Below are 18,281 nucleotides of genomic sequence, written 5' to 3'. Positions count from 1 at the left end.
ACTATACCATTGTTGCTGCTCTTAGCTTAATGTGCTCTAAGGGCTCATTCACACTAGAGGCGCTTTGTGTTTTTTTTTCTTTAAGCGCTGAAAGCACCCTGAAAGTGCTTGTGCAATGATTGTCTATGAGAGAGTTCACATCAGAGCGATTCCTTTCCGATTCACTCAGAAAAGCGGTGCATGTACCATTTTTGAGGCAATTTTGCCTCAATGGAAGGTATAGGAAAAACACAAAACGCTCACAAAATCGCTTTGTGCAGCGATTGCATTTGCATTTTTAAGAATAAATACATTGTATTTATTCTTTTCCGGGTCAAAGAGTTCACTTCCTGACTTGCATCAGGGAGTGAATTAAAAAAAACACTTTGAAAAAGCGCTTAGAAAAGCGCTTTTCACAAAAACACAACGCCCACCCAAGTGCTGGGAATCGAAAGAAGAAATTGCATCAAAAAAAGCCCAATGCAAACGCTAACGCGAGCGGTACGCAATGTGAACAAGGCTTAACAGATTCTTGTGAAACCTTTATTTAAAAGGTTTGAAATAGAAAAACTGTGAAAGGCGCATAACAAGCAAACGTCTGAGTTTATAAAACAAAAAAATCTTTCCTTATACCAGTGAGGTTTACATGTTTACTGTATATGATTTATATGATTACTGGATGGCAACAATTGTTTTTGTGCATTCCATGTGTATTTCATTTATCTTGGCCTGATATGTCTATGGACAGTCAAGTTTCAGATTTCGAGCTGGTAAATGCTCACAGTGGATATGATCATTTATTTCAAATGGCCTTTCTGTAATGGCTGTAGGTGGGTTTAGTGTGACCTTGGAGCATCATGTAGCGCATGGAGATAAACAGATGTGTATATATAACCTAGTTCTACTCAGAACTCACTTGCTCTCCCTTTTTAGTTTTAAAGGGAACCTGAGACGGCAGAAATATGGAGTGTAACAGATTTATTTCCTTAAAGTGGGATAAAACTCTGGCATAACATTCAATAAAAATGTGTTTTCCTACTTTTTATTACCCATTCAGTTACCATATTTGCTTTTATGCACAACTAATATTGCCTTGTACAGCAGGAGACATTGGCAGTACTTCCAAAGGCTGCACCTGAATTAACTACCTGCATAGATGTGCAGCGCTCGAAAAACGCGCAAATGACACAACTTGCATTCTAAACAGGTACCGCAAAAAAGGGAATTAGCTTCAGCAAAAATAACTTGTGCACATATTATTTTTGCTGAGGCTAACACCTTCCTTTGCTGTCCCTGTTTTGAATGCAAGTTGTGTAATTTGCCCGTTTTTCAAGCTCTGCACATCTATGCAGGTAGTTAATTTGGTGCAACCTCTGGAAGCACTGCTAATGTCTCCTATTGTAAAAAAACAAACGTATGTATATTTATGGCTAGCTGCATCCATGTGCTTCAACTTGCCTTCAAATTCACAGATTAGTGCATAATTTGCATATGGTTTGCATTCAAGGTGTGTATTTTTGTCCCGGGGGGGGGGGGGGGGGGGGCTGCAAATTTCTGTTGGTTTCATTGCATTTGCAGCCTAGGAGCACTGTCAATTGTTTGTTATCCTTTGGTTAAATAATACTATCTGTTTACAAATGATAGGTTCCCAAAGCACAGATTATCGGCTATGAAAGCTGCCATTGTATGTTATTGCATAGCTGCTGTATTTATATATTAATATCTATCTAGTGATGATTTCTCACCTCTCTCTGCTCCTCAGTTCAGTGTAGTTCAGTTTCAGCACGCTGCTGGCTGTATACTAAATGTATCTAACAAAGGAATGTAAAGAAAAGGTGATAATGTGTTATCACCTCTTTGGAGAAGACATGGAGCTTTCCACTGAAGGACAAAGTGCTGTGTAACTGTCTGAATGCTGTTTTGCTATAATTTTTTTTGTGGTAGTGAATTTTATGCTGTAAATAATCTTTAAGAGCAAAGAAGATGTGCTGAATTTTATATCGCTTTAAACAATGCACATTATCTGGCTGTCCTGCTGATCCTACTGTTCCACATACTTTTAGTTATCAACAGGAAAGCCAGGCAACTAGCATTTGTTTAAAAGGAAATAAATATGACAAACTCCATATGTCCCTCAACTGCAGATTCCTTTAGGGCCCTATCACACATCGCGCATTATGTCGCCATGCAGTACGCTTCCCCATCGCAAGGGCAGTGAAAGTCTATGCAGACTTTCATACTATCATCCTGCGTCGCGATTTGCCAGTAGTAGTCAAATCGCCACAATAACCGTTGCAAAGTCATCCAATCATTACTGCAGGATCCAGGCTCACCACATGGATTATGCAGTGTATATGGCAATACAGTAAGTATGAATGACAGAGCGGTGTGGCATGGTTACCACCGACAGGAATCACAGTGATGTACTTCCTGTGCAGCAGGGAGAACGTCACAGAACGGGGACAGACTGACCCTATGCATGGGACCCTGTCGGTGCACTCAGGCCCGAGTTACCTCACAGGAGCTTATAGGCACAGATGTCCTTACACCTTAGATTTTACTCTCCATGATCCTACAAACCCCTGCCGAACCGCACTGCAGGTGTGCTGGCTGGCCTGGCTGTCATAGGTAGCTGTAGGTGCCCCTTAGTATTAGGTAGCCTGAAGAACCCTGAATAATATGTAGCTAGAGGTGTCCCTTAATATTAAGTAGCTAGAGTTGCCTGCCTCTTAGTATTAAGTAGCTAGAGTTGCCTCTTAGTTGTAAGTAGCTAGAGGTGCCCCTTAGTATTAAGTAGTTAGAGGTGCTCCTTAGTATTAAGTAGCTACAGGTGCCCCTTAGTATTAAGTAGTTAGAGGTGCTCCTTAGTATTAAGTAGCTAGAGGTGCTCCTTAGTATATTAAGTAGCTAGAGGTGCCCCTTAGTATTAAGTTGTTAGAGGTGCTCCTTAGTATTAAGTAGTTAGAGGTGCTCCTTAGTATTAAGTAGCTAGAGTTGCCTCTTAGTATTACGTAGTTAGAGGTGCTCCTTAGTATTAAGTAGTTAGAGGTGCTCCTTAGTATTAAGTAGCTAGAGTTGCCTCTTAGTATTACGTAGTTAGAGGTGCTCCTTAGTATTAAGTAGCTAGAGGTGCTCCTTAGTATATTAAGTAGCTAGAGGTGCCCCTTAGTATTAAGTAGTTAGAGGTGCTCCTTAGTATTAAGTAGTTAGAGGTGCTCCTTAGTATTAAGTAGCTAGAGTTTCCTCTTAGTATTAAGTAGCTAGAGGTGCCCCTTAGTATTAAGTAGCTACAGGTGCCTCTTAGTATTAAGTAGCTAGAAGTGCCTCTAAGTATTAAGTAGCTAGAGGTGCCCCTGACTGAAGGGAGATCTCGTCAGTGGAATGCCAAGACCCAGGTGAGTAACCTCTCATTTACATTTACAGGATTCTGCATAGGGAAGGCGGGAGAGAGGCCCTCTGGGAAGGGAGTGAGCCGCCCTTCCACCATCAGGCGTCTGTAGGCACGTGCCTACTTTGCCTTATGGTAAATCCGGCCCTGGAAGTACTCTGCCGCAGGGTCATATGAACTGCTGATTTGAGCAGTGCAGGCTGCCATGTGATGGGATCACCACACATGTGTAAAACCAGCCTAAGGGTAGGAACACACTAGGCAGAAACTCTAGCATTGCGTAAAATGCTATCTTTAATGTGCATAATCTAAGTCAATGGGCCGCATGAAAAAAATGTATTTGTTTGCATTCTGCAGTGTGCATTTTTGAAATGCAGAACTTGCTGCATATTTTTCCAAAACACCTCTAAAACGCACATAATGTATGTCAATGGTGACGCAGATGTAAAGTATTTTATTGCATCTTTATTGCAATTTTAATGCATTTTTGTATAAAAATCAAGTTTGATGATGTATCTCCGCTTCTTGTTCACTTCCTAGTGATGAGCCAGAGAGGACATTGAAAATGTGTTTTATCCTGGCCACATTCCAAAACGCAAAGACACTTGCAATTCATCTGTGCTAAATGCGAGCAAAACGCATGTGCAAATCTGCAGTGTGTCTTCATGGAAGCAGACAAAGGGTCAACATCATGGGCTTGATTCACTAACCAGTGATAACTGAACTATCACGTGTTAAGGCTTTGCACATGCAAACTAGGGTGCTGAGTAGTTTGTACTGCAAAGCTGTTGCTGTTCGCGTGCTATTTTAGCGTGAACGGCGCTGCGCCATTACATTCTGTTTGCGTACAAAATCAGCTCCTTCCGGTGCTAAGTACCCTTAGCACGTGAAGTCATTGCTTATCACGCTACTTAGCATGCGAAGTGGCAGATTTTGCACATGAAGCGCTTCGTGAAAAACTTTACGAAACTTTACGCGCGCAAACTCTTACACGCATATTAGTGTGTAAAGAGCCAGTTAGCACGTGATAGGTGGCTTTTCACTGGCGTGCTAACACTTAGCACGCTTTATGAATCAAGCCCACTGTACACAAAATCACATAATAGGAAAAATATACCATTGTTTCCAAATACAATATTGTCGCCACAAATTGTAATGACATAATTTAAATGGTGTAATAACCGGGACAAATGGGCAAATAAATTGTGTGGGTTTTAATTACAGTAGCATGTTTTATCTTAAAGCTATATTAGCTGAGAACTGAGAAATAATTATTTTTTTTTTCTTCTTATTCACTTTAAAATGCATATAAAATAAAATAATTCTTAGCAAAAAGTACCACCCAAAGAAAGCCTAATTTGTGGCAAAAAAAAAAACGTATTGATCAGTTTAGTGTCAAAAAATTGTAATAAAGTAATTGCCAAATGAATGACCCAGCACTGAAATGTGAAAATTGAAAAACCCTTAGAGGTGAAGTGGTTAAAAGCTAATAACACAGTGATTCGGAAATCGGAATTCCGTGAAATTTTTTCAATCATCCCTAATAACAATGTTGACAATAAAAACAGATCACATGTTTCTTAAAGCGGACCTGAACTCAGGACGTCTTCTCTGTTTTAAAACATGCACAACAGCACAACCGCATAATAATCTTTAAACAAACAAAAAAAAATCTTTGTTACAGCTGATACAAAGCCTCAAATAAATATGCACTGTTTCTACTTCCTGATTCATGGAAGCAGACATATTGTTAACAGCCTGTGCTTTCAAATGAGCTTCTCTGCTTATCTGCCATAGGCAGTCATGTGACATAGAAAAGGATCAATTTACAACTAGTGATTAGACACGAATGAGGGTGAATTAAACAGGCTAAACTCTCCAAATACATACAGGGTGCATTTCTCTGTTTTCCTTCTGTCCTGTGCAAGAGTTCAGGTCCACTTTAAAGGGAACCTAAACCCAATGAAAATAAAAATGAGTTTCACTTATCTGGGTCTTTTACCAGCCCCCTGCAGCCATCCTGTGCTCTCGATGTCACTCCTGGATCCTCTGGTCCCTCGCCCACAGCTAGTTTCCTTTTTGCCGACTTGGAGTCGGCGGGCTGCCACGCGTATCATTGCACGCGTTACCACGGTAACAGGATGCTATAACAGGTGTCACCGCGTACAAAAGATACGTGTTGACACCCGCTATAGCATCCTGTTACCGCGGTAATGCATGCAATTATACGCGTGACGGCCCGTCGACTCCGCAAAAACGAAACTAGCTGGCGGCGGGGAACCAGAGGATCCAGGAGTGACGTCAAGGGCACAAGATGGCTGCAGGGGGCTGGTAAAAGCCCCAGGTAAGTGAAACTTATTTTTTTTTCATTGGGTTTAGGTTCCCTTTAATTATGTTATTGTTATTATTATATCAGGACTTTGAAGGGACCCTGAGAAGACATTAAAACAGGCAAATGAACTTACCTGGGGCTTCCTCCAGCCCCTCGTAGTTGATGAAGTCCCTCAGCATCCTCCGGGCTCCCTGCGTTCCACCCCCAGCGGCTCTGTTAGAGTCGGAGCCCTATGAGCATCAGCAGCCCCTCCACGCGCCTGTCTCACTCACGCGCCCATTACAAGTACTGAGCCATGACTTCGAAGCGAAGTCGCCGACCTAACTAAGCCGCTGGGAGCAGAGAGGAGGGACTCTGGCGGACGCCAAGGGGAGCAGGAAAAAAGGGTGCCGGCTGAAAGTGGAAAAAAAGGGTGCCGCCATAGACTTTATTGCAATTATTGTTAATAGGGCGAAAAAAGCATGAAAAAAGAGTACCGCAAAAAATTTTGCTAATAAGATTATAACATTATAGTTTTTGAGGTAGTTATCATTTTAGAAGTTTATAACGGTATAGTTTGTATCATACTATTTTGTTAATAAGTACGGATTTTAAGTTTTCAAAGGTATTATCATTAATATATCTAAAAGGGTGATTCTGCAGAGGGAGTGGTTAGTGTTAGGCAACACCAAGGGGAGTGGTTAGGGTTAGGCACCACCTAGGCGGCGGTTAGTTTTAGGCAACACCAGGGGGAGTGGTTAGGGTTAGGCACCACCAGGGGGGTGGTTAGGGTTAGGCACCACCTAGGCGGGGGTTAGTTTTAGGCAACACCAGGGGAGTGGTTAGGGTTAGGCACCACCAGGGGGGTGGTTAGGGTTAGGCACCAATGGGGGGTTAGGGTTAGGCACCACCAGGAGGGTGGTGGTTAGGGTTAGGCACCACCAGGTGGGTGGTTAGGGTTAGGCACCAATGGGGGGTTAGGGTTAGGCACCACCAGGAGGGTGGTGGTTAGGGTTAGGCACCACCAGGGGGGTGGTTAGGGTTAGGCACCACCTAGGCGGGGGTTAGTTTTAGGCAACACCAGGGGGAGTGGTTAGGGTTAGGCACCACCAGGGGGGTGGTTAGGGTTAGGCACCAATGGGGGGTTAGGGTTAGACACCACCGGGGGGGTGGTTAGTGTTAGGCACCACCAGGGGAGGGTTCTATGTGAGGGTAGGGTTGGGTTAAACAGTATTGACGAAAAACGTTACAACATTTAATGTTAATATTTATTCGTTATTATTTCTCATTTATTTTTGCAACAGTAATTATCGTTAATAAAGCTTGACAACGATGAATCTCGTTAGCAAATTTTGTTAATACCTCTGCCAAATTTGTTAATAACCCGGGGCCTTTTTTCACGGCGCCCTTTTTTCATGGACGCACGCCAAGGGACTTCATTAACGATGAGGGGCTGGAGGAAGCCCAAGGTAAGTTCATTTGCCTGTTTTAATGTCTGCGCAGGGTCCCTTTAAGAAATCCACTATATGATTGATTTCCTAAGCAGACAGAATCACAACTGACTTCAATGCTCCGGAGATATCATCATAGAATTAAATTTTACAAGCTTCACCGGTATGTTTTTTTTTTAGTTATTATGTTCATTGTTTTATATAATGTTATACCTAGTCTTTATCTTCCTGATCCTTTTTATAATGAGAAACCTTTCCCAGGCAGTGTTTCTTGCGTATGTGTGAACAGCCTATTGATTACTCTTGCTTTCTTTTCGCCTTGTGCGTTTATTTCTATTCTGCAATAACACTGCAGCATTTTCTATACACTGGGGAATACAATACATGCTTTGCATTGTGCTGGAGTTTAACCTCTCTGTAAGCTAGTCTAATATTGGGCTATTACGTAGACAATTCTTGAGGATCTACTGATCTCTAGTGGCCAATGTCATAAAATATTTCAAGTAAGATGCTGTCTGGAAGGAACATTACTCAAGGCTGCCCGCATAGGGCTTGTGCTCCGTTTCGAAGGCAGGAGCAGATGTCTGAAGCTGTGTTCAGTACGAGAAAATGACACTAGACTAATAAGTACTTATTAATTTTGAAGAGAAGGGGAGAAGAACATTACCAACGTAGTTTAACAATAGGCATAAATCCACCCAAGACAAAAAAAAAAAAAAGAAAAAGTAAAACAATATTGAAAAAGGCTATGGAAAAATAAATAGTCTAACAAAACATCACAGGAGAGAGAAAAGAGGGAAAGACAGAGGCAATTGCAGGTAGAAAGGATTAGCGAGAAAGAGAAAGCAGTGAGGGCCCCCTAACTCCTGCAACCTTCACTTAGGCCCAGTGCACACCAAAAACCTCTAGCAGATCTCAAAGCGATTCTAAGCATGTTTAGAGAGGTTGCCTAGCATTTTTGGAGCATTTTTGTGTAGCAGATTTCATATATTATTACAGTAAAGCTGTTACTGAACAGCTTCTGTAACAAAAATGCCTGGAAAACCGCTCTAATCTAGCATTTTTCAGAGCGGTTTTCCACTTTCCTATACTCTAACATTGAGGCAGAAACGCCTTTAGAAATCTAAAAAAATGCTGCAGCCCCCGAGTTTGCGTTTGTGGTAAAAAACAACCACTCTGGTGTGCACCATCCCATTCACTTTCATTAGCCAGGCGGTTTTCCCCCTGCAAGCATTTAAAAAAAAACGCTCCAGAACCGCTCTGGTGTGCACCAGCCCTTCCTCTGATAAAGTGGTCCACCCTTCACATCAGGTGTTTTTGTGGCTACCCATGTTATGGATATGAAGATCATGATGACCACTATTGTTTGATGACCCTTGCAAGCAGAGCCGGGACAAGGTCCTCCAGCACGGAGGCTAAGACACCAAAGTGAGCTCGTACATCCCTCCGTGACCGTCACACACTGATTGCTATTAGACTCAGAGGAGGAGCCCCAGGGCCCCCAACCCCCCCCCCCCCCCCCAACACCTTAATCTCTAGTTGTAAAAGAGAGAACCGAGAGCCCGATATAGTGTAGTACGTAACGTAATGATAAATAGGTTTATGAAACGAGTAGAACTTTATACTCACAAACCAGGGTTACCTCCAGGCAACCACTGTATAGGCAGGTGAGGAGATTGTCCTGTCCCCACTCAGGATTAAGAAGTCGCTCTCTGTAGACAGGAAGGAGAAAGGGGTATCCCCTTCCACCATGGGTGGATATCAATTATAACATAATGAAGAACAGAGGCACCAAAAGATTAAAAACCAACTATTAAAAAGTTTCAACAATCAAACAATATTGCCTGATGAAGCGGGTCTGAGCCTGTGAAACGCGTTGCGAATTGTTGGAGTGTACCAATAAAATTAACTTTTTTTGAATACACAGCTTCTTGTGTTTGCTTGTAGGAGGTAAGTCCACCACTGCCTCCTAAGCACTTTTAAACTTTTTAATAGTTGGTTTTTAATCTTTTGGCGCCTCTGTTCTTCATTGCATTAATCTCTAGTTATCTGGCTTGAAGTCACTTCCATGTATTCCCTTTTCTTATTTCTCTCTTCTTCAAACACCATAGGGGAATGATAGCTGAGTGAGTTGTGCGCCCCCTCCTACACTGCGCCCTGAGGCTGGAGCCTCTCTACCCTCTGCCTCGTCCCCGGCCCTGCTTGCAAGATGGGCCCCCAGACTGTGAGGGTCACCCAAGGGAGGCAAGGGAAGGGGTGTGAACATTGGGGGGGGGGAGATCATAGTTTTGCTGGGGACATGATTTGTAGTTACACCCCTGAGAGAGCAGAGCAGGATCATCCACCAGGCAACCTAAGCAGGTGCATGTGGCCTAGTGGGTGTCAAGGTGACCTCCAGCCACGATCTCTGACCTTTCACCACTTCAGCTTACTAAAAAGACCACAAGGGGGCCCAAAATCTTCCAATTTGCCTAGGGCCACATTACATGTTAGCCACTTAAGGACCACGGGCTTAAATGAGGCCACTGCAGATTTAAGGGCTCGCTGCAGGGCCGTACAACTCAGCACACAAGTGATTCCCCCCCCCCCTTTTCTGCCCACCAACAGAGCTTTCTATTGGTGGGCTGTGATTGCTCCTCCAATGTTATTTAGGTTTTTACAAATATATGTTTATTTTTACAATTCATTTCGCTATTTTTATAATTATTTTCTAACACACCCTCTCCCCACCAGCCAATCAGCACAATTGGCTGTCCTAGGCTTCAGCCTATGACAGCAGATCACTTTTCCGCTACCCAGGGCTGTCCCCAGTGTAGCACTGCCATAGATCACAGCACTGTACAGAGTAAATAGGCGGCAAAACCGCTGTCTGACAGTTTCCGAGCAGTGATCGCCGCTGGGAGACTGATGGCAAAGTGGAGCTCCGTCATTCAAGCGGAGATGCGCGCACATCGGCACACGCAATCTCCTGCAAAACCCCAACCCAGGACTTCACGCCAATTGCCATGGAATGGTCCTGGGGCTTCCGCCGCATTCAAGCCAATCGCTGTTACTTGGTCGGCAAAGGGTTAATCCATCTCTGTGAGAGAGAGAAAAAATATATAGTCAGTGAGACGAGAGAGAGAGAGAGAGAATAAGTGAGGGAGAGCGAAATGGAGAAGAGGAATAAAAGGGAGGCGAGAGAAAGAATAGGTAAGGGGAGAGAAGGAGAAAGGCGAGGAGAAGGGGGAGGAAAGAGAACAGAGGGGGAGAATGAGCCAGCAAGAGAGAGCACAATGATTTCAGCATACAGCACAATGCTGTTTCCTTGTCTTGTGGACACAGAAATGCCAAACAGGAACTATGTGTCACAGCCTCACAAGTGATCTTACCGAGCATCTGAACCACCAAGCGATAACTGGATGTGACTACAGACGATGAGTTGCCCTGAGTGTGTAACACACTCACACATTTGCATGATATCTTCATGTGTGTGTATGGGTTTCTCCCAGGCTTTTTGGGTTCCCCCCACATCTCAAAAACATACAAATAATACCTTGGGGGGGGGGGGGGGGTTTGGTTTAGGGAACAGAAGGTTATGGTGTCCTGCCAGAGCTCTGTGTTGTTTATTCTCTTCTATGCAGCTGTACATTATTCCGCATACATGCCTCTGGCCTTTGAACCTTCCTGCATGTGACATGCATTGGGATCCAGAGGCATGCATGCAGCACAGAGAGTGGAGATGCAGGAAGGAGCAGAGGAGACCTGGCACAGTGCAGGACCAGGTAAACATAATGCCCCACTGTAAAAGGGTCGGTTAAAAAAAAACATATCCGTGTCTCTGCTTTGTGGTCCAGATTAAAACCGGAGCCACGTATACCAATGTTTGAAATAGCGGCTGTTTTCAACCAACTTTTCAAAACAATCCGTGGGATCCGTTTTGAAAAACTGAACGGAGAGTCCGGATTTGCAGGTTTTTCATGGACCCTGGATACACGGAGGGGTAGTGAATGGCTACACAGAAACAGAACTCCCTCTACACAGAGAACTTTTGTACACAAAACAGAGGCAAAAACCGATTGCCTACTGCCTGCTCCTCCCCTCAACATCATCTCTTATCCAATAGAAAGACGCATGAAAAAAGGACATACGTTTAAACGGACTGGAAACGTATGCTACAAAAGGACAACATTTGGGGAAACTGATCAGTTTTGCATCAGTTTTTAGAAAAACTGATCCGTTTGAAATGGATCCAATCTGCAACTGAACAAGTGTGGACCGAGCCTAAATTGTGGTGCATGGGTTGGGAAGGGGGGGGGGGGTACTTTACTGGCCACACTTGCAGATTAAAGCAGAAGTGGCCAAACGTTTTAAATTCCCATCATAGATTCTATCATATCAATTATGATAATATGAATTATATTTGCCAATTCCTTGAGCCAGTAAGGTCAACTAACATTGATTTCTAGCACTACCTCATCCTTGCTCCTCCTCTCTGTTGGTGAACCCCAAGGCTTTGTCCTCAGACCCCTTCTCTTCTCCATCTATACATATAGTCTTGGGAAACTTATCAGCTTTTTTGGCTTGCAGTGTCATCCACATCCTGATGATACCCTAGCGGGTTTGTACTGGTGCATGGAACAGCACATAAAAGCAGTTGGTATGATGTCCTGGTGCCTGGCCTCCATGTGAGGCCTAAGGGAAATGGCTGTCGGTGACAGCCCCTAGTGCTGCAGCACCCACATCATTTACCCCTCTCTGCAGCTCCCCAGACTTGCTGTAAGCGCAAATAGTGTTTTTCAGTATTGTACAAAGTTATGGTACATTGTAAGGATCCTAGCCCACCTGTTTGGATAGAGTGCAGGCTGACCAACAGTGGGAAAATACCAGTATTCTTTTCACATTAAATTAATTTTTTGAACGAAAATACCATCGTAAATTATTTTGTACTAAGTTTGTGATTTTTCAAATTTTTTGCTTATTTTTGCTGAAAAAATTATAATTTTTCTTGGTTTTCAAAAATTTTTGCTTTCTTTGACAATTTGTTTCCTTTGACCATTTTGCAAAAATACAATATATTATTGCAAATATTTTCTTGAAATCGAAAATAGCATTTTCAAAGTGAAAATGACTTTGGTGAAAATTTGCAAGCAACACTGCTGACCAAAGCAGAAGCAGATATGAGTACTATTGTTAGTTGGGGGATGAAAGGTTCTAAAGCTAGGTATTGAAGAGGACTGAGACGGTGGACCCCTCATCAACACTAGCTTTACTGAACTATGCTGAGGTCATATAATGGCAAATCATAGCCACAAAAAAGGTTGTCCTTATTACTGTAGATGATGTGGTAGCAGTGGTTGTAAACCTTTGGTGTAACTGCACACAGCGCACAAAGCAGGTACTCTAGTCTAGTGCTTTCAGGCACGGTGACTTTGCCCAGCATCTTGGTGAGAGCACAGTTGCCGCGCTGAGAACCTGCACAGTGCACTGTGTGCAGTCATGGACTGCAAGTCAGGGCAAGCCAGCCACTCCAAGCTGCTTGGTAACCTTAACAAAAATGGGATTATCAAGTCAGGCAAAGTATTTGAAGTAATGCTGGATGTAGATCTGAAAGTGAAATTCTTACTGCCTGCTTTGCAAATACCTTTGGACGCAAAGGAAGAGAAGTAGGAATAAACCATATCAAGGAATTAGTAGATGATTCTATAAATTGTGTAAAAAAAAAAAAAGATGATCCAACATTAGTTTCTTTGGGATGTGTAAAACAAATAATAGCTGATAGAGTACAATTGGGCTATACTCTTGAAGAGGCAACCTATGGTGCCATTAACCATAGGTTGGAGCAGCAGCACAAGCACTTATAGATCTGCCCAAACCTGGAGGAAAGCTAATAGTACCAGCTGGACCAGCCAGTGGAAAACCAGATGTTGGAGCAATATGATAAGTTAAGTCTCGTACACACGCATGGCTTAAGTCAGCTGAGACGGCCAATAATGACCGCCTCAGCAGACAATCAGGCAGGTGTATGGCAGCCGGTGACCCCCAACCAGTGAACGATCAGCTGGGCGGATTTACTCAACCCCAGGGACGACTATTCCCTGCCAATTCCCCGCCGATCTCAATATTTGTCCTGCTCCCCTGCCTGCCACGTGACGTCACGAACCCGCCAATGCCCCCTTCACATAGCAGCACAGAGCATCATCAGCTACACAGCTGACGTGCATGCATGTGCGGCCCAGCGTTGTCACCCAAGGTCCTGATCCCCAACGGGCGACATCCTTCAAAGGTGTGTACCCGCCTTTAGAAGATGGAAGAAGTAAAACTTTGGTAGTGCACATACACACACACATACCTGTAAGACAATGAGAAGCCATAAACCACTTTAACAACCTCTTATTATTTAAATCTCCCATTATTTTACATTTTATTGTATTTTTTATTAGAATGATTAATTTTAATCTTTGCTGCGTGAGATGAGCGATGTGACTGAATTCCCAACAAGCTGTAGTTTGGGTAAACAGGTTTTTTTGTGGCAACTGTTGATAACGAGGATGCATTTAAGCCGAGATAATGACATCAAGCAGCGAACAAGTGTCTTCATTAAAAGATCTACTTAAACAACTGCATAATGAAGATGTCACTACTGAGATTTTGTGGGCAAGAAATATAGTTATCTGTTTTTTTCTCTCTTTTTTCCACCAGTAATCAATGCAGCAATCAGAGTGTTATTTATGTGGAATGCACCCCCAGAGGTGAGTTATTTGTCTCCTTTGTGACGGTTCTATTTGTCTCTGTCTTTCTAGTAGGAAGAAATGCTGTTTTTATGTTGTTTATCTATACAGAGGATTTCAGGGTTGTGCTTACAGACGCAGTACAGCAAACTCTGGAACTACCTACTAGATTCCAGCTGCTATGAGCTCCAGGATTTCTCTTGTGCTGCACCTATTTTAGGAATTCTTTAATTCAAGCGATGAAAGTTTAAGTCCCCTTTGTAGGATGTACAATGTAAGTCACGTTCAACTGTTTGAAGATATAGTACTTTGAAATATATGTCCAGTTTACTGCCTCTAAACTCTGCCAGTACGTAGAAATCAATAGACCTGGTGCACTCACTGTAGCTGCATCTAAAGGCCCAAACATACGCTAGATTAAATTTGGTTGAGGCAGCCGATGATGACCCCCTCTGATGATAATCCATCATGTGTACAGCCAGGGGTGAGCCTGGGGTGCCTGGCACCTGGGTGCAAGATTTTCTCTGGCGCCTATGGGAGTGGTTAAATTAACCTCCCCCAACCACATAACCACACCAATGTCCTGCCTAATCACACCCATGTCCCCCGTTTAGGTAGTGAATGACAGGGACCCCCGTTTAGGTAGTGAGAGACAGGGACCTCAGTTTATGTAGTGAGTGACAGGGACCCCAGTTTAGGTAGTGAGTGACTGGACACCCATTTAGGTAGTGAGTGACAGGGACCCCCGTTTAGGTAGTGAGTGACAGGGACCCCAGTTTAGGTAGTGAGAGACAGGGACCCCCGTTTAGGCAGTGAGTGACAGGGACCCCGTTTAGGTAGTGAGTGACAGGGACCCCCTTTAGGTAGTGAGTGACAGGGACCCCCTTTAGGTAATGAGTGACAGGGACCCCGTTTAGGTAGTAGGTGACAGGGACCCCGTTTAGGTAGTGAGTGACAGGAGCCCCCCCTCTAGCCACCGCCACTCCCCCCTCACCTTGCAGTGCCAGACCTCAGGATCAGCGGGCGACCCGACCAGTAAGAGCGGGCGCCGGACGCACCCGCTCTATATGCGGAAGTGATGTCACTTCCGCATATCAGTGCAGTGTGCTAGGTCCTAGAGTCCGCACTATTGGTCGCCGCCTGATCAAGGTCTGATGCGGCTAGAGGGAGGGAGGGAGCGGCGGCTAGAGGGGGTGAGTGGCGGCCAGGGGAGGTGAGCGGCTGCCGGGTGGCGCCTGTCAGAGAGAGGCGCCTGGGTGCAATGCACCCGCAGCACACGCCCAGGCGCGGCCCTGTGTACAGCAGCCCACAACCCCCACCTACTGACCAGCAACTTATCCATCAAGAGGATCAACCCTACTGAGAGATAGCTGATAGCTTTATTCTACCACACCATGTGACATCATGTCTGCGCCCAGGGCCGAATTTACCATAAGGCACTGTAGGCACTTGCCTACAGGCACCCGATGATGGAAAGGTGGCTCACTCTGCTCCTTGAGTGCCTCCCTCCCTCCTTCCCTATGCAGAGTCCTGAGTGGAGTGTAAATGAGAGGTTACTTATCCTGCTCTCTGCATTCCACTGACAAGATCTTCCTTCAGTCAGGGGCAACTTAATACTGAGGGTACCTCTGGTTACCTAATACAGTTGTAGCTACATATGACAGACAAAGGAAGTAAGGGATAAATGACAGCTGGGCCAGCCAGCACACTTGCGCTGTGGTTCAGTGGGGGTTGTAGGTTCATGAAGTCTAGAGTGCAAAGACATCTGTGCCTATAGGTTCCTGTGAAGTAAATCCGGGCCTGTCTGCGCCAATCCTTTGGCCCTCCTCTCATAGCAACAGAACGCATCTTCAGCGATGACTATGCATCCGTACAGCCTCAGCCCAGTGCTGTGGCCTGAGGGATTGGGTCCTGATCCCCACTGGACGACATCCATCCTGTGTGAATATGAGCCTTAACCCTGTAGATCCATCCCACTACATGTGTGGTCAACATTCAACCCTGCATAAGTAGAATTGGGACTGTAGATTCACATTTTTCACATCATGTAAGATCCCAAATCAAACAGTATATGTTTACATTAAATGCTTGCACACTAAAACGCACACAATTTTTTTCTGCATGTCTAAAAAGTTTTTAACCACTTTGTCCTCCTTGACGTAGTTCTACATCAAGGAGGACATGTGCGCTCCCGCGCGCTCCCGCGGCCAATCGCACGCGTGCACGCGCGCTACCGGCTGCGGATTGTTAGCCCAGGAATCAATGAATCGGGCCATGGTGCCCAATTACTAATTCGTCTCCCCCGCAAAAAAATGACAGCTTCTCTCGGAAGCTTTGCTTTTTCTGTCTCCTATGTCCCTCTAAGTGTACATTGTACGCTTAGAGTGGCGTCATGTAAACAAACTCAAGGTTGCCATCTTGTGGCCAAAAAGTAAAACTACATGTAAATGTAAAAAAAAATGAAAATACACATATATTTACCCCAAACAAATACTATTATATCCCACCCTCCCAAAAATACCCACATAAAATGTTTAATAATAATAAAAAAAAAAAAACATTACAATAAAAAAAAACAAAAAAAAAACCACATAAATATTTACGGGTCTAAACTTTTTAAATAACTAGGTAAAGATGAATCATTTCATAGTGATGGATGCACAACGGAGAAAATGCTCTTTTATTTCCAAATAAAATATTGTCGCCATACATTGTGATAGGAGAATAATTTAAATGGTGAAATAACAGGGGCAAATGGGCAAATACAATACGTGGATTTTAACTATGGAGGCATGTATTATTTTAAAACTATAATGGCCGAAAACTGAGAAATAATGAATTTTTTACTGTATTTTTTCTTATTTTTACTGTTAAATGCATTTACAGTAAGGTAGCTCTTAGCAAAATGTACCACCCAAAAAAAGCCTAATTGGTGGCGGAAAAAACAAGATATAGATCAGTTCATTGTGATAAGTAGTGATAAAGTTATAGGCTAATGAATGGGAGGTGAACATTGCTCGGATGCATAAAGTGAAAACGACCGAGGGCTTAAAGAGACACTGAAGCGGAAAAAAAATTATGATATTATGACTTGTATGTGTAGTACAGCTAAGAAATAAAACATTAAGATCAGATACATCAGTCTAATTGTTTCCAGTGCAGGAAGATTTAAGAAACTCCAGTTTTTATCTCTATACAAAAAAGCCATTAAGCTCTACGACTTTCAAAGTCGTGGAGAGGGCTGTTTTCTGACTTTTATTATCTCAACTGTTAGTTAATTTTTTACTTTTCCTCTGCTAGAGGAGAGGTCATTAGTTCACAGACTGCTCTGAAAGAATCATTTTGAAGGCTGAGTGTTGTGTAATCTGAACATATTATAGAATGATGCAATGTTAAAAAAAAACACAATATACCTGAAAATAAAAATATGAGAATATTTTCTTTGCTGCTAATCTTCTAGTAATTATTCATAGTACATAACCAATTCATTATATCATATATTTTTTTTTCGCTTCAGTGTCTCTTTAAGTGGTTAAGTTGAATGTAGTAATGGGCTTATGCTGATAAACACCTTCACAGGGCTCTCTTCAGTTGAGCCGGACCCGGAACGCTCCGTACACAGCGGATGGTGAATGGATACATTGTTAATCAATGTATCCATTCACACTCGTGCAACCGTCCGGATCCGGATCCGATCCGGGAACGCAGCTCCGGGACGATCCGGCTTTTTTCCAACATGCTCTATTTTTCAGTCCGTCCTGGTGCAGCTGCGGACCCGGGCCGGATCCTGACCCGAACATGCGGCCATGCTGTGCAATGAGAAACGGATGTTTCTCATCACACTGGCAATAGGACCGGATGCTTCCAGCACCGGTCCTATGCCACTTGGGGGGCCCGGACTACACGCCGGTATCCCCCATGCTTGCGGTGCCTTTCTGGCACTGCAATGTATCTAGTTCCGGCTACTTTATTGTAGCCGGAACTGATACATTCCGGATAGGCAACTGGTGGCAACTTGTGGCCACCGCAGAGACCCGTACGGTCTCTTTGCGGCCCCCGGACCCAGACCCCCAGACACTTGCGGACTCGAACCGCAAGTGTGAATGAGGCCTAACACTCACCCTATACCGTGCATAACAATAGAAGTAGACATCTCATTGTGTGCATTATACCTTACTCAGAACATTCCTGCTGTGCGTACGTTAAAAAGGGGCGCTGGGAAAAAAGGGTTTTTAACGATAAGCATGGATAACGTTTAAAAATGTATTGTACTGTATTTCGTTTAAAATTAATGTTTTTTAAAGTTATAAATCATTAAATAATGTGCATTAAATCGGCAATTGTAAAAACATAAATCTTTCGTTTAAATACTGAAACGTATAATAACGTTAAAAAAAAAAATTACTAAGTAACCCTCCCTGTACCTACCCCTAACCCCTAGA

The 18,281-nt window shown here is 43.6% G+C and overlaps 1 protein-coding gene across 1 annotated transcript in view; it reads left to right on the top strand.

Moving 5' to 3' along the window:
- LOC137547228 (enteropeptidase-like) overlaps positions 1 to 18,281 on the top strand; it is a 110,387-nt gene that overhangs the window by 33,387 nt on the left and 58,719 nt on the right. The window contains exon 3 of the mRNA XM_068270574.1: positions 13,811 to 13,860. Within this exon, the coding sequence (XP_068126675.1) occupies positions 13,811 to 13,860 (50 nt within the window). The remainder of the gene's footprint in view (positions 1 to 13,810; positions 13,861 to 18,281) is intronic.

The sequence above is a fragment of the Hyperolius riggenbachi genome, chromosome 2 (genome assembly GCF_040937935.1).
Source record: "Hyperolius riggenbachi isolate aHypRig1 chromosome 2, aHypRig1.pri, whole genome shotgun sequence".
Classification (NCBI taxonomy): domain Eukaryota; kingdom Metazoa; phylum Chordata; class Amphibia; order Anura; family Hyperoliidae; genus Hyperolius; species Hyperolius riggenbachi.
Note: the sequence above shows the minus strand (reverse complement) of the source record. Positions and strands in the feature narration are given on the sequence as shown.